Genomic DNA, 21,587 nt, shown 5'->3' on the forward strand with positions numbered 1-21,587 from the left:
CCAAAGTCTCACTCTGAAATTCGGCGGGCCCCTACCACCCTTACTGTATGCGGTCTCACGACTCTTAAGGTAGACTCGCCTTCTCTGTTTGCAAACCTCACCCCGGATTGCAAACCTGTCGCCACCAGGAGCAGACGGTACAGTGCCCAGGACAGGACCTTCATCAGGCCTGAGGTCCAGAAGCTGCTGCGGGAAGGCATCATCTAGGCCAGCAACAGCCCCTGGAGAGCCCAAGTGGTAGTGGTGAAAACTGGGGAGAGAAACAGGATGGGCGTGGACTACAGTCAGACCATCAATCGGTACACGCAGCTCGACGCGTACCCCCTCCCATGCATATCTGATATGGTCAATCAGATTGCACAGTACCGGGTCTTCTCGACAGTGGACCTTAAATCTGCCTACCACCAGCTCCCCATTCGCAAGGCGGACCGCCTGTACACTGCGTTTGAAGCAGACGGCCGCCTTTACCACTTCCTTAGGGTTCCCTTTGGCGTCACTAATGGGGTCTCGGTCTTCCAACGGGAGATGGACCGAATGGTTGACCGGTACGGACTGCAGGCCACCTTCCCGTAGCTGGATAACGTCACCATCTGCGGCCATGACCAGCAGGACCATGACGCTAACCTTTCCAATTTCTCTACACCACCAAACTCCTCAACCTTACGTACAACAAGGAGATGTGCGTGTTCAGCACCAACTGCTTAGCCATCCTCGGCTATGTGGTGCAAAATGGAGTTCTAGGGCCCGACCCCAATCGTATGCGCCCCCTCATGAACTCCCCCTTTCCCATTGTCCTAAGGGCCTCAAACGATGCGTGGGGTTCTTTTCGTACTACACCCAGTGGGTTCCTAACTATGCGGACAAGGCCTGCCCACTCATTCACTCTACCGCTTTCCCCCTGATGGCCAAGGCTCACCAGGCCTTCAACTGTATCAAGGCCGACATCGCCAAGGCCGCGATGCACGTGGTCAACGAGACGCTCCCCTTCCAAGTCAAGAGCAATGCATCAGACGTCGCTCTGGCCGCCACCCTCAACCAGGCAGGCAGGCCCTTGGCATTCTTTTCACGCACCCTCCATGCCTCCGAAATTCGGCACTCCTCCGTCGAGAAGGAGGCCCAAGCCATTGTAGAAGCTGTGCGGCATTGGAGGCATTACCTGGCCGGCAGGAGATTCACTCTCCTCACTGACCAATGCTCCTTCATGTTCAATAACACACATCGGGGCAAGATCAAAAATGATAAAATCTTGAGGTGGAGGATCGAGCTCTCCACCTGCAATTGCAAGATTTTGTATCGCCCCGGTAAACTTAACGAGCCCCCGACGCCCTATCCCGAGGTACATATGCCAGCGCACAAGTGGACCGACTCCGGACTCTACACACTCTCTGTCACCCAGGGGTCACCCGGTTTTTTCACTTCATAAAGGCCCGCAACCTGCCCTCCTCCATTGAGGTCAGGGCTATCACCAGAGACTGCCAGGTCTGCGTGGAGTGCAAATCGCACTTCTACCGGCCAGACCGGCATCTAGTGAAGGCCTCCCACCCCTTTGAACACCTCAGCGTGGATTTCAAAGGGCCCCTCCCCTCCACCAACCGAAACACGTACTTCGGCTGAATTTGTGAACTTTCCCCAAAATGTTAACCTTAAAATGCATGTAAATAGTTTTCCACCACCCCGGCTGGACTCTTTTTTAACAGGGGGTGAATGTGGTAGTCACCACTGTTGTATATATCACATACAAGATGTAATACGGTAAGGCTCCTGTACTACAGGTACGGGGGTAAATCTCTGCCTGCTGGTTCCGCCCAGTAGGCGGAGTATAAATGTGTGTGCTCACCGAGCTGCAGCCATTTCGGCAGCAGCTGCAGGAGGCTACACATCTCTGCTTAATAAAGCCTCAATTACACTCTACCCTCGTCTCGTCATTATTGATAGTGCATCAATTTGCAGTTCGATCAGGGAAATGCCCCACCTTCCATCGCATCCAATCGCTACCTCTGGTTGGAGACCAGAAAAACGTAACCAATAGTGAAAAAGCAACCAGCCTCTCGCGTTTGTTGCAAAAAAGGACAGGTTTCCGCTTCTTTTCGATGTTGGGACTTTAATGCAAAGTCTTTTTTGTACTGGTGCTGTATCGTTCAACCTGTCACATTTTGTAAAAAAAAAAGTCATATTGCATTTGAGGGGGGGAAGAGAAGTGAAACATTGCATGGATTTTCCTTTGCATTTTTCTAATTAAGATACATAAGCATTGCTTTTCTTTCGCTGAGTTTTGTTAGTTTTTGTAATATATACATCATTGGTTTCTATTTTGAACTGTACAAGGTTTTGTTGTAGAATATTGCATTGTTTCCCTTCGCATTTTGATTTTTTAAAAATTTACAATGACGTCAAAAATATAACTGCAATTTTTATGATACCAGGTTTTGTAATATAGATATAAATGGCAGGTTTAATTTTCCATTTTATTAGTAAAATATGTAACCTTGCGTCAATAAAAACAAAGCGCTGAAAATCTCAGGGGTTCTGGCGGCCATCTGTGGCTGAATACGACTCCTCCACATTTCCATCATTGATAATATCATGTTGTTTTTTTTCCCTTTGTACCGATTTTCTGTTAAATATATGTATTGTTTTTGCTGTATTTTTCTAGAAATTGCTTATTTATTTGTTGGATTGCATAAGACAGGAAGCATTACAACTTTTCAGTTGAAAGTAACTAGTTTTGCATATATGACATTTCTGTTGTGTGTGTGTATACATATTTATATATATATAAAGCATTGCAATTTAGAATTTTACTTGTATTGCATGTAACATTTTTGTTGGATATATGTGAAACTGCATTATTTTCTTTCAACTTTATTGGGTTTGCATAGAGGATAAAATTGCTATTGGATATATATATAAAGTTCAAAATTGCACGCTTTATTAGTGTTGCATATAACATTTTTGTTGTGTGTCTATAATATGGAATCACAGAATAGAAAACATTGCCTTATTTTTCTTTCGTACTCAACTGGTTTTGCATACAATAATATAAAATGTCTATTGGATGTATAAAGATGATGTGGAGATGCCGGCGTTGGACTGGGGTGAGCACAGTAAGACATCTTACAACACCAGGTTAAAGTCCAACATGTTTGTTTCAAACACTCGCTTTCGGAACACTGCTCCTTCCTCGGGTAAATGAAGAGGTATGTTCCAGAAACATATATATAGACAAATTGAAAGATGTCAGACAATGATTCGAATGCGAGCATTTGCAGGTAATTGAATCTTTACAGATGCAGAGAAGGGGCTGGTTTAGCACACTGGGCTAAATCGCTGGCTTTTAAAGCAAACCAAGGCAGGCCAGCAGCGCGGGTTCAATTCCTGTACCAGCCTCCCCGAACAGGTGACGGAATGTGACAACTAGGGGCTTTTCACAGTAACTTCATTTGAAGCCTACTTGTGACAATAAGCGATTTTCATTTTTTCATTCAACCCCAGAGGTGTGAATTGTCTCAAGCCAGGACAGTTGGTCGGATTTCGCAAGTCCAGGTCAGATAGATGGGGGATGAATGAAAGGCGACATGAATCCCAGGTCCCGGTTATTTCCTGGATTATTTCCTGGTGCTGGATGTATAAAGCATGGCAATATTTTTTGACTCACCAGTTTTGCATTTCTGTTGGACATATCTATATCGATATAAATAAAGCATTGCAATGCAGAATTTTACTAGTTTTGTATATATTTAAAACAAGAAAAAAAATGTTGTATTGTGCACAGCAATTGCAGATAGTGACGATTTAGGGTGCCAGCCAGCAATGTGTGTGCTGGGGGTGGCTTGTGGAGGCCGGGAGTTGCTGCTCGTGCCGGGTCCCGGGAGGCGGCGCGCGCGAGGGGGGGGGAGGGGAGAGAGAGGAGGAGGCGGTCACGTGACCAGTTGACTGGTTGACAAAAATGGCGGCGATCCCCGAATACAACATGGATGCCGGAAGGTTGGAGTGAAGCAGGAGGCGACGGACGAGGAGGAGGCGGCAGAGGAGGAGGAGGGGAGGGGGGACGCAGAGGGAGAGAGCGAGGAAAAGGAAAACAAAACCCCCAATAACAATAATCCAAGTGCTCGAGGCTCGGCGACTCCCTCCCAGCGACTGCGGAAAAGGGAGGCGGGCGGGAGTCTGTGGGAGAAATAATAATAATAATAAATCCTAACCTTTTAAAATTCCCCATTGGGGGGGGGAGGGAAGGGGCTGAGGTGATTTATTTTTGAGGGAGGGGGTTAATAATAAAGTGAGGCGGGGCGGGGGGGATCACTATGAGAGGAAGGAGAGGTAGGCCGCCCAAGACGCTCGATGGTTCGCCTGCGGGAGGTGGCGGGGGACCGGCCGGCAGCCTGAGGTACCGGGCCAGCGGGGTGGGCAGAGGCAGGGGGCTGGACCGGCGGCTCAATCACGTCGAAGCGGGCGGCAGAGGGAGCCGGACCCCGCGAGGCGGCAAGGCAGGGAGCCGGGGCAGGGCCAAGGCCTCGGCTCAGCAGCAGCAGCAGCGACAAGGAGGCGGCCGCTCCCGCAGGCTGGCCGTCAACAAAGTCATCTACGACGACCACGAGAGCGAGGAGGACGACGAGAGCCTGGTGTCCGAGGACGACGACGAGGAGGACGAGCGGGAGAACGAGGAGGAGGACGAGCAGGATTCGGATTATCTGCAGGCCACCGAGGAGGAAGAGGAGGAGGAGGACGACGATGGTAGTTATTGCACAGAGAGCAGCTTCAGGAGTCACAGCACTTACAGCAGTACTCCAGGTAATGCATTTCAACGTTGGCAGCTCCTACCCGTTCTCTTTTAAAACATATATATATATATATATATATATGATCAAAGCTTCACGCCGTATTTGGTTGTATTGTTTGGCGATCCCACTTTGCCAGGTATTGGCACATGCAAAACTCATCAAACTTCTTTTGTCAGCCTGCATGCAACAGTTGCCATGGCATTTGCCAAAGTGCGACTTAACTGTTGGAAAATTTAATCCGACCTAAACTGTCACGATCATCCGAAGTTGCATTAATTTGGTGATGAGGAGTAATTTGTTGCAGTATTGCTGGATGGTCGCGATGTGCTCAAACTGCACTCTGGCCTCTGTAGCTCATCCTGCTCCAGAACTTTGGATGGGTATGTTTGTGTGGGATGGGATGGGGGGGGGGGGGGGGGGGGAAGAGAGAGAGAGAGAACCTCAATGACAATCTTGACAGTCCAATTGCTTCTGACATAAGAGAAATAACTTTTGAACCTGATACTGGGGTTTTCACCTGAATGGTTTTTATTTTTAAACGAAGCCTGTTTTTGTTTGCTCACAGTTGTTTTAATGAAAAGATGGAAAGAAAGTTGGTGTTAGTTTGAAATGAATTCTGAAAATGCTCAAAAACTCAAGATGTTGGTAATCCATTTTGTTTTACCTGGAAATAAATAAATTAATGTTTCAAATCATATCTTGTGTCAGGACCAAAGTATTTCCATTGAACCCTAAACCTGACTTTTTCCAGGCAAAATAGAACAAAACACTGAGATGATCTTTACAAATTCATACTTGCCTTCATAATTTGGAAATGTGTGATTAAAATTGTTGGAGGGTTAAATAGTCCAGTTCTTTGGAACATAATTGACAGACAAGATTATTCTCTTGTCAATATTGTCAGAATTAAGGGCAGCATGGTGGTGCAGAGGGTTAGCCCTGCTGTCTCATGGTGCTGAAGTCCCAGGTTCTATCCTGGCTCTGGGTCACTGTCTGTGTGGAATTTGTACATTCTCCCCCTGTTTGCGTGGGTTTCGCCCCCACAACCCAAAGATGTGCAGGCTAGGTGGATTGGCCACACAAATTGGCCATTAATTGGAAAAAATGAATTGAGTACTCTAAATTTTTAAAAATTAAAAAAAAATAAAAATATTGTCAGAATTAGATGTTCAGATTCAGTCTGTCACAGGCAGATTTATTTTCAAATGCTTATTAACTAACATGCAGAGTTTATGCACTTTATTATTTTGAAAAGGCAAATTAGTTTTGATCCTTAAAGTGAATGTTCAGGCATATTTTCCCAGGATTATGTTTTTTTTAAAGATTTACAAGACAACCTTGTATTGTCAGTAATGTGAAAGGTAAGTAGGGGTACGACTTCCCTTGAGAATCAAACGGACTAACTATAAATAGTTTTCTTTGTAACTTATTGAAATAATGGTTGACTTTTAAGTTAATGTTGACACAGTTATACGTTTTTTAACACGGAGCTATATATTTTGATTATGGAGAGCTAATTGTCTTGATATTTTAAAATTACACTTTTTTGTTTGTTTTGTTGACTTGGAAAGTTCTGCTGCCTTCCCGCTGCAGATACCATTTTTAGATTCTGTTTCTTGCCAACACAGATAATGTTGGCTTGAGTTTTTTTTTCTATACTTCATTTGCATCCAAGCGGTGTAAACATTTCTTCTATGTTTAATCTTGGGTTAACTTCCTCCCACTTAGTTCAGTCATCAAAATGGAGGGTTCTGCCTCCCAAATGTTTCAGTTCATGCTTCTCTCTTCGTGATGCTGAAACCCAAATCTGTGCTATACAGTAATCACCTCCAAATGACTTGTTTAATGCTCCCAGCCGATCCTGCTTCAAAAACTCAAGTTAATTCAGAACTCCACCCACGCCGAGGACTCTGGTTCGATCCCGGCCCCGATTCGCTGTCTGTGTGGAGTTTACACATTCTTCCCACGACTGCGTGGGTCTCGCCCCTACAACCCAAAATGATAGGTGGATTAGCCATGGTAAATTACTCTTTAATTGGAAAAATTTAAAAAAGAATAACAATTATTTTATAGAATAAAAATTCAGAACTCAACCCGAGACACCTCTTCAACACCATTTTACAAGTCTATGACCAATTTCCTTGCCAAGTGTATCTGTATCCCATCATGTTGAAAATAATTAAGTAGATTTAAAATCCAATGCCATCATGGTAACTACATTTGAGTAATCATCTCCAGTTGTATGTCCCAGTTGTAAACTGTATTCCTTTGTTACTTTGTCCACCTTCTGTCTCACCTTCACTAGCTGTTCTTTCAATCACTGTCCCTGATATTTGGATCTCTCTCTACGAAATTGTTACCTTTCTTTCCTCCTTTGAAAACCTTTGTCATACAGTACACCCAACCCCTCTTTCCCACCCCTCACCCTCCCACTGTACACCCCAATCTCAAGTTCAATGTCATCACTTTGCACCACAGAATTTTTTTAAGGGAAGTTTTCAATAAAAATACAACAATTGGATATTGATGACTGTTTTTTCTGTTTTTATAAATTAAAAGAAACTACTGATTAGTTAATGCTGTTTGTCTTCCTACCTTATGGAAATGTTAGGAGTTTAAAAGATGCTTTGACAGAGTTTAAATTTATATTTAGTCTAGACTGTCTATTTATCAATGATATTTGTGAATTGACATCAATAACAAATCATTCAAAAAATGATTAACTGTTGGATTATTTAAAAAAAATCTTTAGAGTACCCACTTAATTTTATTTTCCAATGAAGGGGCAATTTACCATGGCCAATCCACCTAACTTGCACATCTATAGGTTGTGGGGATGCAACCCATGCAGACACGAAGCATGCACAAACTCCACACGGACAGTGACCTGGGGCTGGAATTTGAACCTGGGTCCTCAGCGCCATCGACCCAGTGCTAACCACTATGCCACGTGCCGCCCCAACTGTTGGATTACTTAATAGTATTGGTGCATGTCCGGAGTGTTTATAAATGGGCAGCAAGTTGATTAATATCAAGTTTTCTTTTGAAAAGGGCATGGGAACAAATGTAGGACATTTAGCCCCCTGTGTCTGTTTTGCCATTCAATAAAATCATGGCTAATTTGTGACCCGATTCCACATATCTATGGTAGCTAAACAACATCCTGACAAGCCATCTATGATAAACTGTTCAGTCATTCGATCTGGCAATGGATTTGCAAAACACTGGTGAAGCGGTGTCTCGGGTTGAGTTGTGAATTAGCTGGAGTTCCTGAAACTGGGCATGTCAGTCGGGGGGTGGGGTGAAAGCATTAAATTGATTCTGGAGCTCGTTATTGCATGGATTTATGTTGCTGCATCATGAAGAGATCAGCACGAACAGTTGGACAACATTCTGGAGGTGGAACCTTACATTTTGGTGACTGACTGAATGTGGAAGGACGTTAACCTAGAATTAAACATAACGTAAATGTTGTACACCATATGGATGCACATGAAGCGCGGAAACAAAAACAGCCAAAAGTACTGTCTGCATAACATTTTTCTTCTAAAAGTTAGATTGTGGCATAGTTAAAATGGCATGGTCATAAAATAGTACAGCACAGAAGGCAGCCATTTGGCATATAAAATCTCTGCTAATTTTTGAGATCAGTCCTGTTAGATCCACTTTTACAATATTTTTGCTCTTTCCTCCGTGCATTTTTTCCTCCTTCAAATATATATCCAATTTGATGGCTTTTATTAAATTTGTACACATCAGGGCAGCACGGTGGCACAGTGGTTAGCATTGCTGCCTCACGGCGCCAAGGTCCCAGGTTCGATCCCGGCTCTGGGTCACTGTCCGTGTGGAGTTTGCATATTCTCCCCATGATTGCAAGGGTTTGGCCCCCACAACCCAAAGATGTTCACGATAGGTGGATCAGCCATGCCCCTTAATTGGAAAAAATGAATTGGATACTCTAAATTATATTTAAAAAAAATTGTACATACCAGCCAATGGGACAGTCCATTCCAAATTGTGTTTACCAGTTGTATTAAATTAGGATTTTACTCACATTTGCTGTTGGTTCAGAACCTGAAATCAGTGCCTCTCGTTACTGATCCGTCATCTATTCAAAATTGTTTCTTTAAGTCTATTTAAATCTTTCATGATGTTAAATACCCCTCAAGTCTCCTCTAGACAGGCCTTCACTGAGAACCCCAGCCTTTCCAGTTTATTCATGCGACTATAATCCCTCATTCCTGGAACCATTCCAGAAAATCTCTTCTGTACCTTCTCCAAAGCCTTCATTTCATTTCTAAAATGTGATGCCCAGAGTAGGGCACAATATTCCAGCAGGGAGCTAAGGTAGAGTTTAAAAATATATATTTTTAGCATATCTTCCCTCCTTTTGTACTAATTATAAAGCCATGGATCCCATATGCTTTAACTGCTTTGCTGACTTGTCCTGCCACTTCAAAAGAGTTATACACAAACACGCAATGTGATGTTTCTTCTGTAAGCGGCTGTTTGAGTTAGATAATTTGGCTGTGCCAGGGATTAAGCTTGATCCCTATCGGTTCGTATTGCATCTACTGGTTTCTATCATCCCACTCCAACTGGAGTGCACTGCAGTGTGGTTGTGAGAAGTACATCAATGTTTCCTTTTAAAATTTCATCCTGTGATAGATTAAGTAAAGTGTCCAAAAAATATTAATTGAATCTGCAGTCCCACAGCACCCCTCAAAAAAACGCTTCCTAACTTTTACCGTCAACTATATATCAACCAAAACCTCTCCCTCTCAGAATTCTAGTTATATTCAGCTTAATGTACTCACTAATTATGTTATAGTCCAAGAACTCCGCAGACTTGCTCTACAATTTATCATTCAATTCCTATTGTGTAAATATTGCAAATTGTATAAATACAAGTTTTTAAAGGAGGTGGCGCAAGAGGCAAGTTCTCAACCACTATTTCTCTACGTTGTAACTTGTGTTACAGCTGTAAAAGTTTAAAAAAAAAAACATTTTAAAGTACCCAATTAATATTTTTTCCAATTAAGGGGCAATTTAGCGTGGCTAATCCACCTACCCTGCACATCTTTGGGTCGTGGGGGCGAAACCCACGCAAACACGGGGAGAATGTGCAAACTCCACACAGACAGTGACCCAGAGCTGGGGTCGAACCTGGGACCTCGATGCCATGAGGCCACAGTGCTATAACCCACTGTGCCACCGTGCTGCCCTACAGCTGTAAAAGATGAAATGGCAGAAGTGAGAAGAGAATAGGAGGACAACTGACTGTGCTCTTATGCGCCTCATTCTTGGGCAATGTTGACTTGTCCACTGAATGATGATTTGGTGGGTGAAGGTGTTAGAATTGTAAATCTGATCGAATGGGTTGGAGGGAAATAAGACAAGGTTACCTGTCACTTGCCAGTCGATATATGTTATGTCCTGAGTTAACCTAATTTTGGTTATTGTAACAAAATCCTTGAGAGTGCAACTAAGATTAGATTACCTAAATTTATTCTTCTTTGCCAGATAAGAAACACATTTGTGATTGACTAGTATTATATTACCATGGAGAACAAAAGTTTATTTTTTAAAAAAGTAGTTTAATTTTGGGGACTAAAATCCTCCTTTTCTAAGGTTCTTGTTCTCATGCCAGATATGCAGTGAACTCATGGTCCTGAATTTCAAAGTGACCAATTGGGCAATATAATTGCAGGAAGAGAATGGCTTTTCCTTGTGCCGATCTGAACCCATTTTAAAGCTATTTATTTATTTTTTCCCCATATTTTATTTTCTGGCCAATGGCCTGTCAATTTTGCTACTGCAACCCTAAGCAGAATTTATTTTTTTAATAAACATTTTATTGAGGTCTTTTTTTTTGGTTTTACAACAACAAAATAAGCAATGTACATTAATTTATAAACATAGTGCAAAAGCCGTCTCCCTTACAAGTACCACCTTTATTAACCCCGTACTGTAAGCTAAACTTAAACCCCCCCCCCCCCCCCCCCCGATGATTAATTTTCTGCAAAGAAGTCGATGAGCGGTTGCCACCTCTGGGCGAACCCTAACATTGACCCTCTCAAGGCGAACTTGATTTTCTCTAAACAGCGAAAGCTAGCCATGTCAGATAGCCAGGTCTCCGACTTCGGGGGCTTTGAGTCCCTCCAAGCTAATAATATCCATCTCTGGGCTACGAGGGAAGCAAAGGCCGGAATGTCTGCCAATTTCTCCTCCTGGATTCCCGGATCTTCCGACACCCCGAAAATCACTACCTCTGGGCTCTGTGCCACCCTTGTTTTTAATACCATGGACATGACATCTGCAAACCCCTGCCAGTATCCCATAAGCTTTGGACATGTCCAGAACATGGGGACATGGTTCACTGGCACACTCTGCACACCTATTTTCTACCCCAAAGAACCTGCTCATCCGGGCCGCTGTCATGTGAGCCTGGTGAACAACCTTGAATTGGAAGGTTGAAACCTGCCTACGTAGGAGGTCCCGCACCTGCAGGTACCTGAATTTGTTTCCCCATGCCAATCCAAATTGCTCCTCCAGCTCCCTCAAGCTAGGAAAGCTCCCCTCTATAAACATATCCCCCACCTCTCAATCCCTGCTCTCTGCCATCTCCGAAATCCCCCGTCCATCCTTCCCGGGGCAAACCGGTGATTATTACAGATTGGAGACTAAACCGATGCTCTTTCTGCTCCCACATGTCTCCTCCATTGCCCCCAGACTCTCAGGGCCGCCACCACCGCTGGTGGAGTGCCGTGCCGGCGGGCAGAAATTTTTACTTGAGTACTGAAACAGAATCTTGGACCATTATCCAATGTTGCTAATAACCTTAGTATGAGCACGGGTCTGTGATAAGCATATGTAAGTTTGTGAATTCAAAAACATGGAAACTCTGGTACTGTTCATTGAGCAAATGTTTACAAATATGAGCAAGAGAAGTTCGAGGTGGTGTATGGAAGTTTTAATGATGTTTACATTCAAGAGCTGTTCCTTGTACCAATATGTCACACCTCTGTATGGACTTTGTCTTGTCGAAGTCTGCAATGGCCTGGAATGTTCAACGTTGCACTCGCTGGTCAGAGTTGACTTTGGGTTGGTGATCACCAATGATATTAGAAGTTTTGCTTCTGATTATTCACTGCAAATTTGACCTTTTCAACACTAAACTTTGGGAAGGGGCTGGACATATTTCATTGTTGTTTCAACAATTCTGGCAACAAATCTACACAAAGCAAGATGCTGCAAACAGCAGTTAAAATAACTGACTAGTTAATGTATTGTGATGGGTTTTAAAAAATTTAGAAGACCCAATTATTTTGTTTCAATTAAGGGCAATTTAGCCTGGCCGATCTACCTACCCTGCATGTCTTTTTGAGGGGTTTGTGGGAGTGAGACCCACACAGACACGGGCCGGACCAATCCTGGATCTGCAGTGGCATAAGGCAGCTGTGCAAACCACTGTGCCGCCCTTGTTGTGATGATAATTGAGGAATAAGTGTTGGCAAGGACATTGAGGGAATTCCCTAGATTTGGAAAAGACCCTATGGGACTATTCTTTATACCTGAACAGATAGATGGAACTTAAACTTATCATCTCATCTGAAAGATGAAAGATTGGGGCCTCACGGTAGCATGGTGGTTAGCATCAATGCTTCACAGCTCCAGGGTCCCAGGTTTGATTCCCGGCTGGGTCACTGTCTGTGTGGAGTCTGCACGTCCTCCCCGTGTGTGCGTGGGTTTCCTCCGGGTGCTCCGGTTTCCTCCCACAGTCCAAAGATGTGCGGGTTAGGTGGATTGGCCATGCTAAATTGCCCGTAGTGTAAGGTTAATGGGGGGATTGTTGGGTTACGGGTATACGGGTTACGTGGGTTTAAGTAGGGTGATCATTGCTCGGCACAACATCGAGGGCCGAAGGGCCTGTTCTGTGCTGTACTGTTCTATGTTCTATGTTCTATGTCACTTACATCAATGAAGGCTTCCTTGGTACTGCGCTGAAGGCTCTGTCCTAACTATACTCCGTTTTGCTCTTTTGCTCCAGCACTGTGATGCCCTTACTTTTGAGAGAGCCACATATACTGTAGATGACTCATTTTTAAGTGTCTGAATTGCACCATCTGTAAATTCACATTAACTGGTGACATTTTTGTCAGCTATAAATACAGCTGAATTAAAGTGGGGAAGACATCTACGGTCCTCGAGAGGATTGCCATTTTTTTGTGAGCAAAGGTAAGGTACCCATCTAACTGATCATATTTCCAAGCTACATGAGGGTAGTGCAATCACTAAATCAGACCAGACGATGACATGGACAACGACAATCATCTGGATTGAGGATGTACTGCCCAGATTGTTTTGTTGAGGGTGTGATTTTTAACAGAAAAAATTCTTGTATCAGCAGCTGGGTAGCTAGGTGACCTGTTCTCAGCCTCAGGGTGGCACAGTAGCACAGTGGTTAGCACTGTCGCTTCACTTCTCCAGGAACCTAGGTTCGATTCCCGGCTTGGGTCACTGCCTTTGCAGAGTTTGCACATTCTCCCTGTATCGGCATGGGTTTCCTCCGGGTGCTCCGGTTTCCCCTCTCAAGTCCCGAAAGACGTGCTTGTTAAGTGAATTGGACATTCTCTATTCTCCTTCTGTGTACCTGAACAGGTGCCGGAATTTGGCGACTTGGGGACTTTGACAGTAACTTCATTGCAGTGTTAATGTAAGCCTACTTATGACAATTATAAAGATTATTATTCTGCTTGTAGCTTCACAGGGCTAAATCGCTGGCTTTGAAAGCAGACCAAGGCAGGCCAGCAGCACGGTTCAATTCCTGTACAAGCCTCCCCGAACAGGTGCCTGAATGTGGCGACTAGGGGCTTTTCACAGTAACTTCATTTGAAGCCTACTTGTGACAATAAGCGATTTTCATTCAGTAGCAGGTTTACAATCGTGAACATATCGAACACGTGTTTCTTCTTTATTGTAGAATTGTGATTTTTTTTTTCATCCAGTTTATAGATATCAGCTTTGAGTAGTACCGATTAGTGGGTGCCAAATGCTATAATTGCAACTGTAATTCATCACCTCAGGATGTCTCAAAGCATTTTGCAGTCAATCAAGTACTTCTTAATTGTAGTCACTGTTGTAGTGAAGGAAAATGCAACAACCAATTTGCTCACCTTGGGTTCCCATAAAACAGCAGAGTTAAATGGTAATTTATCTGTTTTATAATAATGATTGAGGAGAAATATTGACCAGGCATTTGGAGGATTCCCTTGCTTTTGATTTGTGGCTCTGGATCCTTTATAGCCATCTGGGAGGGAAAACGGGGCCCGATATTAACATCACATCCAAACGCCAACACTGAAGTGGTGTCCTGGATTATATGTTCAAATATCTGAAGCAGTGCTTGAACATGCAGCTTTCGGATTCCGTGAGAGTGCTACCACTGTCCCAAGACGGATCACATCTCAGAAATTATGCTTTCTTGATAGATGAGAATTACAGAAGACTAAGCGTGGCATAATATTCACTTTCCTATTGACAATTTAGAGTACCCAATTAATTTTTTGCCAATTAAGGGGCAATTTAGCGTGGCCAGTCCTCCTACCCGGCACATCTTTGGGTTGTGGGGGCGAAACCCACGCAAACACTGGGAAAATGTGCAAACTCCAGACGGAGAGTGACCCAGAGCCGGGATCGAACCTCGGACCTTGGTGCCGTGAGGCAGCAATGCTAACCACTGCGCCACCGTGCTGCCCCTATTGACCAATTGCGTGGTTAATTTAAAATAAAGAAATATTTTGAAGACTCGTGCAAGTGAAATCTGTAAATACTGCATTACCTGGAAATTGATCTTTGTTTCTGATATCCCCATCCATCCTGATCTGGAACGATCAAGTACAAGTTTAATAGCTAGGGCAGCATGTGGCGCAGTAGTTAGCACCGCTGCCTCACGGTGCCAAGCACCCGGGTTCGATCCTGGGTCACTGTCCGTGTGGAGTTTGCACATTCCTCCCCGTGTCTACACGTGCACTGCATGGAGCAATACAACAGTATGTTAACTTTCTGCCATAAAGATCAATGAACTGGGTGTGACTTGTTGGTAGATTAATATAAAGCTGTTAATATAATTTTTAATAACCTTTATTGTCACATGTAGGCTTACATTAACACTGCAATGAAGTTACTGTGAAAATCCCCTAGTCGCCACATTTCGGTGCCTTTTCTGGTGCAGAGGGAGCATTCAGAATGTCCAAATTACCTAACAGCACGTTTTTCAGAAATTGTGGGAGAAACCGCAGCACCCGGAGGAAACCCACCCATATACAGGGAGAATGTGCAGACTCTACGCAGATAGTGACCCACGCCGGGAATCGAACCTGGGACGCTGGTGTGTGAAGCAACAGTGTTAACCACTGTGCTACCGTGGAATTATATAGGTCGGTTTGGGTTTAGTACCTTTAGTTGATGGAATAAAATAAATGTAAGGGTGGCACATGGCACAGTGGTTAGCACTTGGATTGCAGCGCTGAGGACCCGGGTTCGAATCCCAGCCCTGGGTCACTGTCTGTGTGGAGTTTGCACATTCTCCCCGTGTCTGCATGGGTTTTGCCCCTCAAGCCAAAGATATGCAGGGTAGGTGGATTGGCCACGTTAAATTGCCCTTTAATTTGAAAAAATTGAATTGGCTACTCAAATTTATAATGAAAAAAAATAGGAAAAGCAAAGTGCTGCTTCAGGTAGTGGTAGGAAATAATATTTTAATTTTGGTCTTTGGTGAATTGTTGTCTCGATTGGACTGGACAGGGCCTAGTTTGCTTAAATAAAATAGTTGCCTGTCCGTAGTGGAAGAGAATTTGGAAACCAAATTATTAATGCTGTTTTGCTGTTGTGTATGTCATAATGGCTTCCAGAGTGGTATTAGTTGATGCCAAGGAGTTGGTCATGCTGGTTGGCTGTGAAGTGGTGCATAGCATGATCACAAAACAGAAGGGAATTGTACTACATGATTTAATACACCCTGTCCTGAGTGGAAAGGTTCTGCGCTGTGTGTGTATATATAATTACGCATATACATATTATAATAAAGTAAGTACATCCATTTAAAATGAGTTTAAAAAATAAATAAAATCTCATTAACAAAAAATGCATACATGCTCACAGTGGCCAATAAGTTTGGTATATCACAGGTGAAGGGTAACAGTATTTCTCTCTTGCTGCTGCCATGAATTTCAGACTCGTGCAATTGATGATAATCGCCACTGTAAATTAGTGCTACCATGCTACAGCCGCAGTGAAGGCCCATAGTGAGATCTGTATTCGGAATTACCTCCTTCAATCGTATTGACCTTTCCTGGCAGGTCAAAATGCAAAAGCAGAAAATAGGGGCAGATTTTTGTTTTTGTTTGACTGCTCCACAATCCAGACTGCCCGAGGCCATGATGTTGAGATACATTAAACTAGAATGATCCCCAACTCCAGCCTCAAAAAGCACCCAATACTGATTGCTCAGGTGTCAATGATTTCCCTTCATACATTGTTACTCTTAACAAATCAACATACACTGTGAGAATAATGAATGGATTTATGCTGCAGTCTTGTGGTCAGTAAGAACCGTTGGTTGCGTTTACATCCAACTAATTTCACACAAGATTTTTTTACACAGGGGTGGAAACTGGTTCTGAATTTCACCTGGGAGTGCCAGATGAAGAAAAATTGTGTTAGCCAATTGTTATCCAACCCTAATGTTTTGTTTTACTTCTTGGAGTAATTGTAACAATGGTATCTGTTAAAAGTCCAAAATACTACAATTTCACCAGAGCATTTTGAATTGCATTCATAGCTTCTTTGACGCTTTGGTACAAATCAGTGTGGGAAATCTCAGCAGTTGATTATTTGTCTCTTGCGCATTTGAAGCAATTGATAGTCAAGTACAATTCTACAGTTTTAGTAGCTGTCTAATAATTTGAACATGTAACCATTCTTCATGTATGAACCGCATTGTGTAAGGCCTTGGTGGCTGCACATTGTGCCCAATCCTATTGTCCAGCATCCCCTCACAGTTTTCAACAGCAATCGTTAGGAGGGGGAAAACTCCTTTTCCTTCCACCCACCCAACCTCTTCGGGTGCGGTCAGTTGTGCTATTTGCAACAGATAACTTGGCTATGCAACTTTTTTGCTTTTTATAGGCTAGTATTTGACTACACAATGCATTTCAACATTAGATGTTTTGTTTCTTGTTGAAGGAACCATTATGAATGAAAAGTGGTAGCTGCCCAAAATGACATTCTGCTATCTCATTATTTTTCACTTGAAAACCAGGGAAACGTGATTTCAAAGAATCTACAAAACTGATTAGTGATAGGTTCTTCCCAGATAGAAGCACAGATACTTGAAACATCAGTGTACTTTTGAGACATTCTCAGCAATGTGAATAATTTTTAAATATAACATCATAGGGCAGCACGATGGCACAGTGGTTAGCCCTGCTGCCTCACGACATTGAGGTCCCAGGTTCAATCCTGGCTCTGGGTCACTGTCCGTGTCGACTTTGCACATTCTCCCCGTGTTTGCGTGGGTTTCGCCCCCCCACAACCCAAAGATGTGCAGGTTAGGTGGATTGGCCACACTAAATTGCCCCTCAATTGGAAAAAATGAATTGGGTACTCTAAATTTATTTTTAAAAAAATATAACATCATAGAATAATTATTATAACTCGTTACTTACAAATATTTTGGACTTAATTTTCTTTGAGCAGGACTAGCTGGAAAATAGTATTGAGCCTGCTAGAGTGAGATCACAAAATTAATATGCAGATTTTAAATGTCAGATTTGCACAAGTACTTCGGGTGGTTAAGTGATATTTGAGAACATTCACACACAAGTTTGCTACCGTCCCCCATTGAGATCGGTTGGGCTTGCTGTTTAAGGACATTAAAAAAACATGCATTCATAATTTTTTTGTAAGAACTTTAAAAATGTCAGCCTGGTGACAAATTCATGTTGAATGTCAAAACGCAACACTTATTCATGAACACTCCAAGACAGAAAATGCTGGAAATACTCAGCATGTCGGGCAGCATCTGCGGAGAGAAGGAAACCATTTTAGGTCCATGCTGGCCCTTCATCAGACCTCTAAAAGCTCACAGACCTGAGGCATTGATGCATTGACTCTCTTTCTCTGCACATGCTGCCATATCTGATCCAGCATTTCTTAATATTGCCAACTAAGGTTGTCCAACTAATGGGAATATTTTGTGTAGCTCAAACTCAAATTTTGAAATTAGTTGTCAGACAAAGGTCTATGTTTGACAGGTTCAAGACATACACATTTCAGTTTCTGTAAAGTAAACCTACAGGATCTAAAACACTGGTTTGTGCTGCCTGAACACTACATACTTTGTATTCCCAAACTTGTTAGTGTCCTTGTATAGTTTCTTTGCTTAAAATATATGGAAAAGCTGTATTTAGTAGAAGCAACAGGATATTGTTTGGTCAACTGAATAGAGTACTGAAGAAAAGCTAGCGAAGAATTTGGTGAATAATGAAGTCCAGTTTCTAGAGTGTTTTGATACTGCTCTGAAATAAGTGGACAGACAAAGCAATGAAGTGGTGTTGGAAATGCTGCATGAAGAATGCAATACCTATGTAACCCATGAAGAGACCAGGCTTGAATACACAAGATGGCATGTGGAAAGTGCCATTTGTGCACCCTTTTGGCAAAATTCCAGAACCATGAAGATGCCACATGCAGGGCTGACGATGGTTATTAATGATCTTTGTAGTGCAGAAACACAAATACTGTCATCTGAAAGGAATGGCACTGATCAAAATATTCTTCGGTATTATGTGATCTGAAAATAGCAACCTTTTTAGGGGACAGAGGTGGTCTGTTAAATAATGTAAATCCCCGTGCGCTACTGTAGCCCTGTAGAAGAAGAGAAATATGGGGCCTGCTCTTAACTGTTTACCTACCCAATTTATTGAGGGTATATTTCCCCATCAAGATTTTTAACGCCCAGTTGAAATTTGACGATTTCTGCCTACTTATTGCCACTGTATATATATGAATTGCAGTAATTTCAGCCTGGCAGCTTCTGGACTGGGTAAACATGCTCCTGACTATGCTGTTAAAACCGCAACCATTTTGGGCAAGCTTGATTGCATACCTTGACATTTTATGCATCAGTTGAAAAAATTTTCTTTATGTAAAAAAATTGAGGTAGGATAGTTATCCCCCTCCCCATTCTCCCCATACCCTGTTGCAACATTAAGATGTTGGTGTGTTGGGGTATGATGCCACATATGTCAGATGGGACTCAAATGGAATGTAGATTAGTTGTAACAGCAGATATCTGTTATTACGGTAGTTGTATGCTGCCATGATGTCAATTTGTCATTGGGTTGTGAGAGCGAGGGGTGTTCATTTTAATGCACTCCACTGTGACTTATTTCAATTGGATGTGTTCAAAGAAAGTTACTTTTCCATCTAATTTAAAAATTGGTTAAGAGATGGGTGTTTCTTTGACATTGACGACCATGTCGTCAAGGTAACCTGTCATTGATTTCAGTATATGGAATTGCTGCACACTATTAAATTGCTGTTCCGAGCTAAAATTTGACATTTTGTAATTTTTGTTGCTGATCTTTCACATCTGGTTTCCTTGCTGTTAACTTGCTGATTGGAAATGTGTGCAGGGTGGGTTTGAGTAAGTGACACAAACACTTTAAATTAAGCAAAGTATATGTGGTCTATCTTTTTTGAAGAAAGAGGTTACTTGGCCAAATAATCATGCCAGTCATGGTGTCGAAAGTGTGTTTTTATGGCAATCGCAAATAACCAACTCCTAGGTTTGCACATTGCATTTGCATTAGAACAGCCTTGTAGGGCAGCATGGTGGCACAGTGGTTAGCATTGCTGCCTACGGCGCTGAGGACCTGGGTTCGAATCCCGGCCCTGGGTCACTGTCCGTGTGGAGTTTGCACATTCTCCCCGTGTTTGCGTGGGTTTCACCCCCACAACCCAAAGATGTGCAGGGTAGGCAGATTGGCCACGCTAAATTGCCTCTTAATTGGAAAAAATAATTGGGTACTCTAAATTTTATAAAAACAAAAAAAAAGAACAGCCGTGCGCTTATACAGAATTAGGATTCTTTTCAGTGTGGATAGTTAAACATATCTCAAAAGATATTCGTAGACCAGGGTTTTGCCATACTCTAAGTATATGCAAAAATCTTAATCTTGTCAATGAACAGCCAACATAATCTTCATTTTATTAAGATTGCTTTAGAACAGAACATCTTTGGTGAAATATATTATGTTGCTGGATAACAAAAAGCCATCCAAGAGAGTAATAATAATGGAGAAGAATGCCTCTGCATGTCAGATTGCATCTGAGAAAATCTATCTATGAAGTCCCCTGTTGTGCAAGTCAGTTATTAGTTTATCTGCCTTCCAGGAGAGAAGGAATGTTCAGGATGGTGATTGATTCTGAACTAATGGCATGAGCCAAAAACTGATTTGAGAGCAGCAATATCTTGTTTCAAGTGGCCACAGAAAATGACAATACCTTTGTAGTGAGTAACCAATCTTTTGTATGGCAAGGTGCTCGAGCTACACAGAAGGCACATCACAAAAACCTTTACTGTTGTGTGCTGTGATTGATAAATCTCTCTTTCGTACCCTTTTCTCTCCCCCCTTTTCTCCCTTTTCCCCCAACTGTTTTTTTAAAATTCAGAGTACCCAATTCATTTTTCCCAATTAAGGGGCAATTTAGCATGGCCAATCCACCTACCTTGTACATCTTTGGGTTGTGGGGGTGAAACCCACGCAAACACTGGGAGAATGTGTTTCCCCCATCTTTTAATCTTCCTCTTCTAATCTTCCTCTTCTCCCTTGCACATCCAATTTGGCGATAAAACCTTGATTAGTAGACTTAAAAAAAACAATTTAAATATATAAATTTAGAGTACCCGATTATTTTTTTTCCAATAAGGAGCAATTTAGCATGACTACATACCATCTACCTGGCACATCCTTTTGGGTTGTGGGGGTGAGGCCCATGCAGACATGGGGACAGTATGTAAACTCCACAAGGATAATGACCCGGGACCAGGATCGAACCCGGGTCCTCGGTGCTCTGAGACGGTAGTGCTAACCACTGCGCCACCATGCTGCCCACCCTTGATAAGGAGACTTAAATAAAAATTTCCTGTGCCGTTTGCATGTGTGTTGTAAGTTGTCAGCTAGTAAAGCAACCAGCTAAAGTCTGTTTATTCAGTATTAATGCCATCCCTATGTTTCCCTGAGACTAAAATACGTTGGCTGATATATTAAAATGCAATGTGCAAAGGTGTGGAATGTATTGGAATTGGTAATAGAAATCCCAAACTTGTTCCTTGTATTTTATTCAGTAATATTTATAATTATGGTATAAACATCCAACTTTGAGCTTTTTCCTTTTATGAAATCAACGTGACCCATCCAAATATTGGATGTACTAAAGGGGAAATAAAATGCTGAAAAGGAGAGGATTCAGTAAGTTTTCTGAAGGTGTGTTGAACTTTGTAAAATATAAAGTCCAAAGATGTGCGGGTTAGGTGGATTGGCCGTGCTAAATTGCCCGTAGTGTCCTAATAAAAGTAAGGTTAAGGGGGGGGGGTTGTTGGGTTACGGGTATAGGGTGGATACATGGGTTTGAGTAGGGTGATCATGGCTCGGCACAACATTGAGGGCCGAAGGGCCTGTTCTGTGCTGTACTGTTCTATGTTCTATAAACTTCAACCTCATTTAAGTTTTGTACAGTGTG

The 21,587-nt window shown here is 42.7% G+C and overlaps 1 protein-coding gene across 16 annotated transcripts in view; it reads left to right on the forward strand.

The window, feature by feature from the left end:
• The first annotated feature begins 4,300 nt into the window (after positions 1–4,300).
• Positions 4,301–21,587, forward strand: part of bptf (bromodomain PHD finger transcription factor) — a 198,865-nt gene continuing 181,578 nt past the window's right edge. For all 16 annotated transcript variants that reach the window (XM_038777441.1, XM_038777450.1, XM_038777443.1 and 13 more), the window contains exon 1: positions 4,301–4,788. In XM_038777441.1, the coding sequence (XP_038633369.1) occupies positions 4,302–4,788 (487 nt within the window). In that variant the 5' untranslated portion in view covers position 4,301. The remainder of the gene's footprint in view (positions 4,789–21,587) is intronic.

This window comes from Scyliorhinus canicula, chromosome 18 (assembly GCF_902713615.1).
Source record: "Scyliorhinus canicula chromosome 18, sScyCan1.1, whole genome shotgun sequence".
Taxonomy (NCBI): Eukaryota; Metazoa; Chordata; class Chondrichthyes; order Carcharhiniformes; family Scyliorhinidae; genus Scyliorhinus; species Scyliorhinus canicula.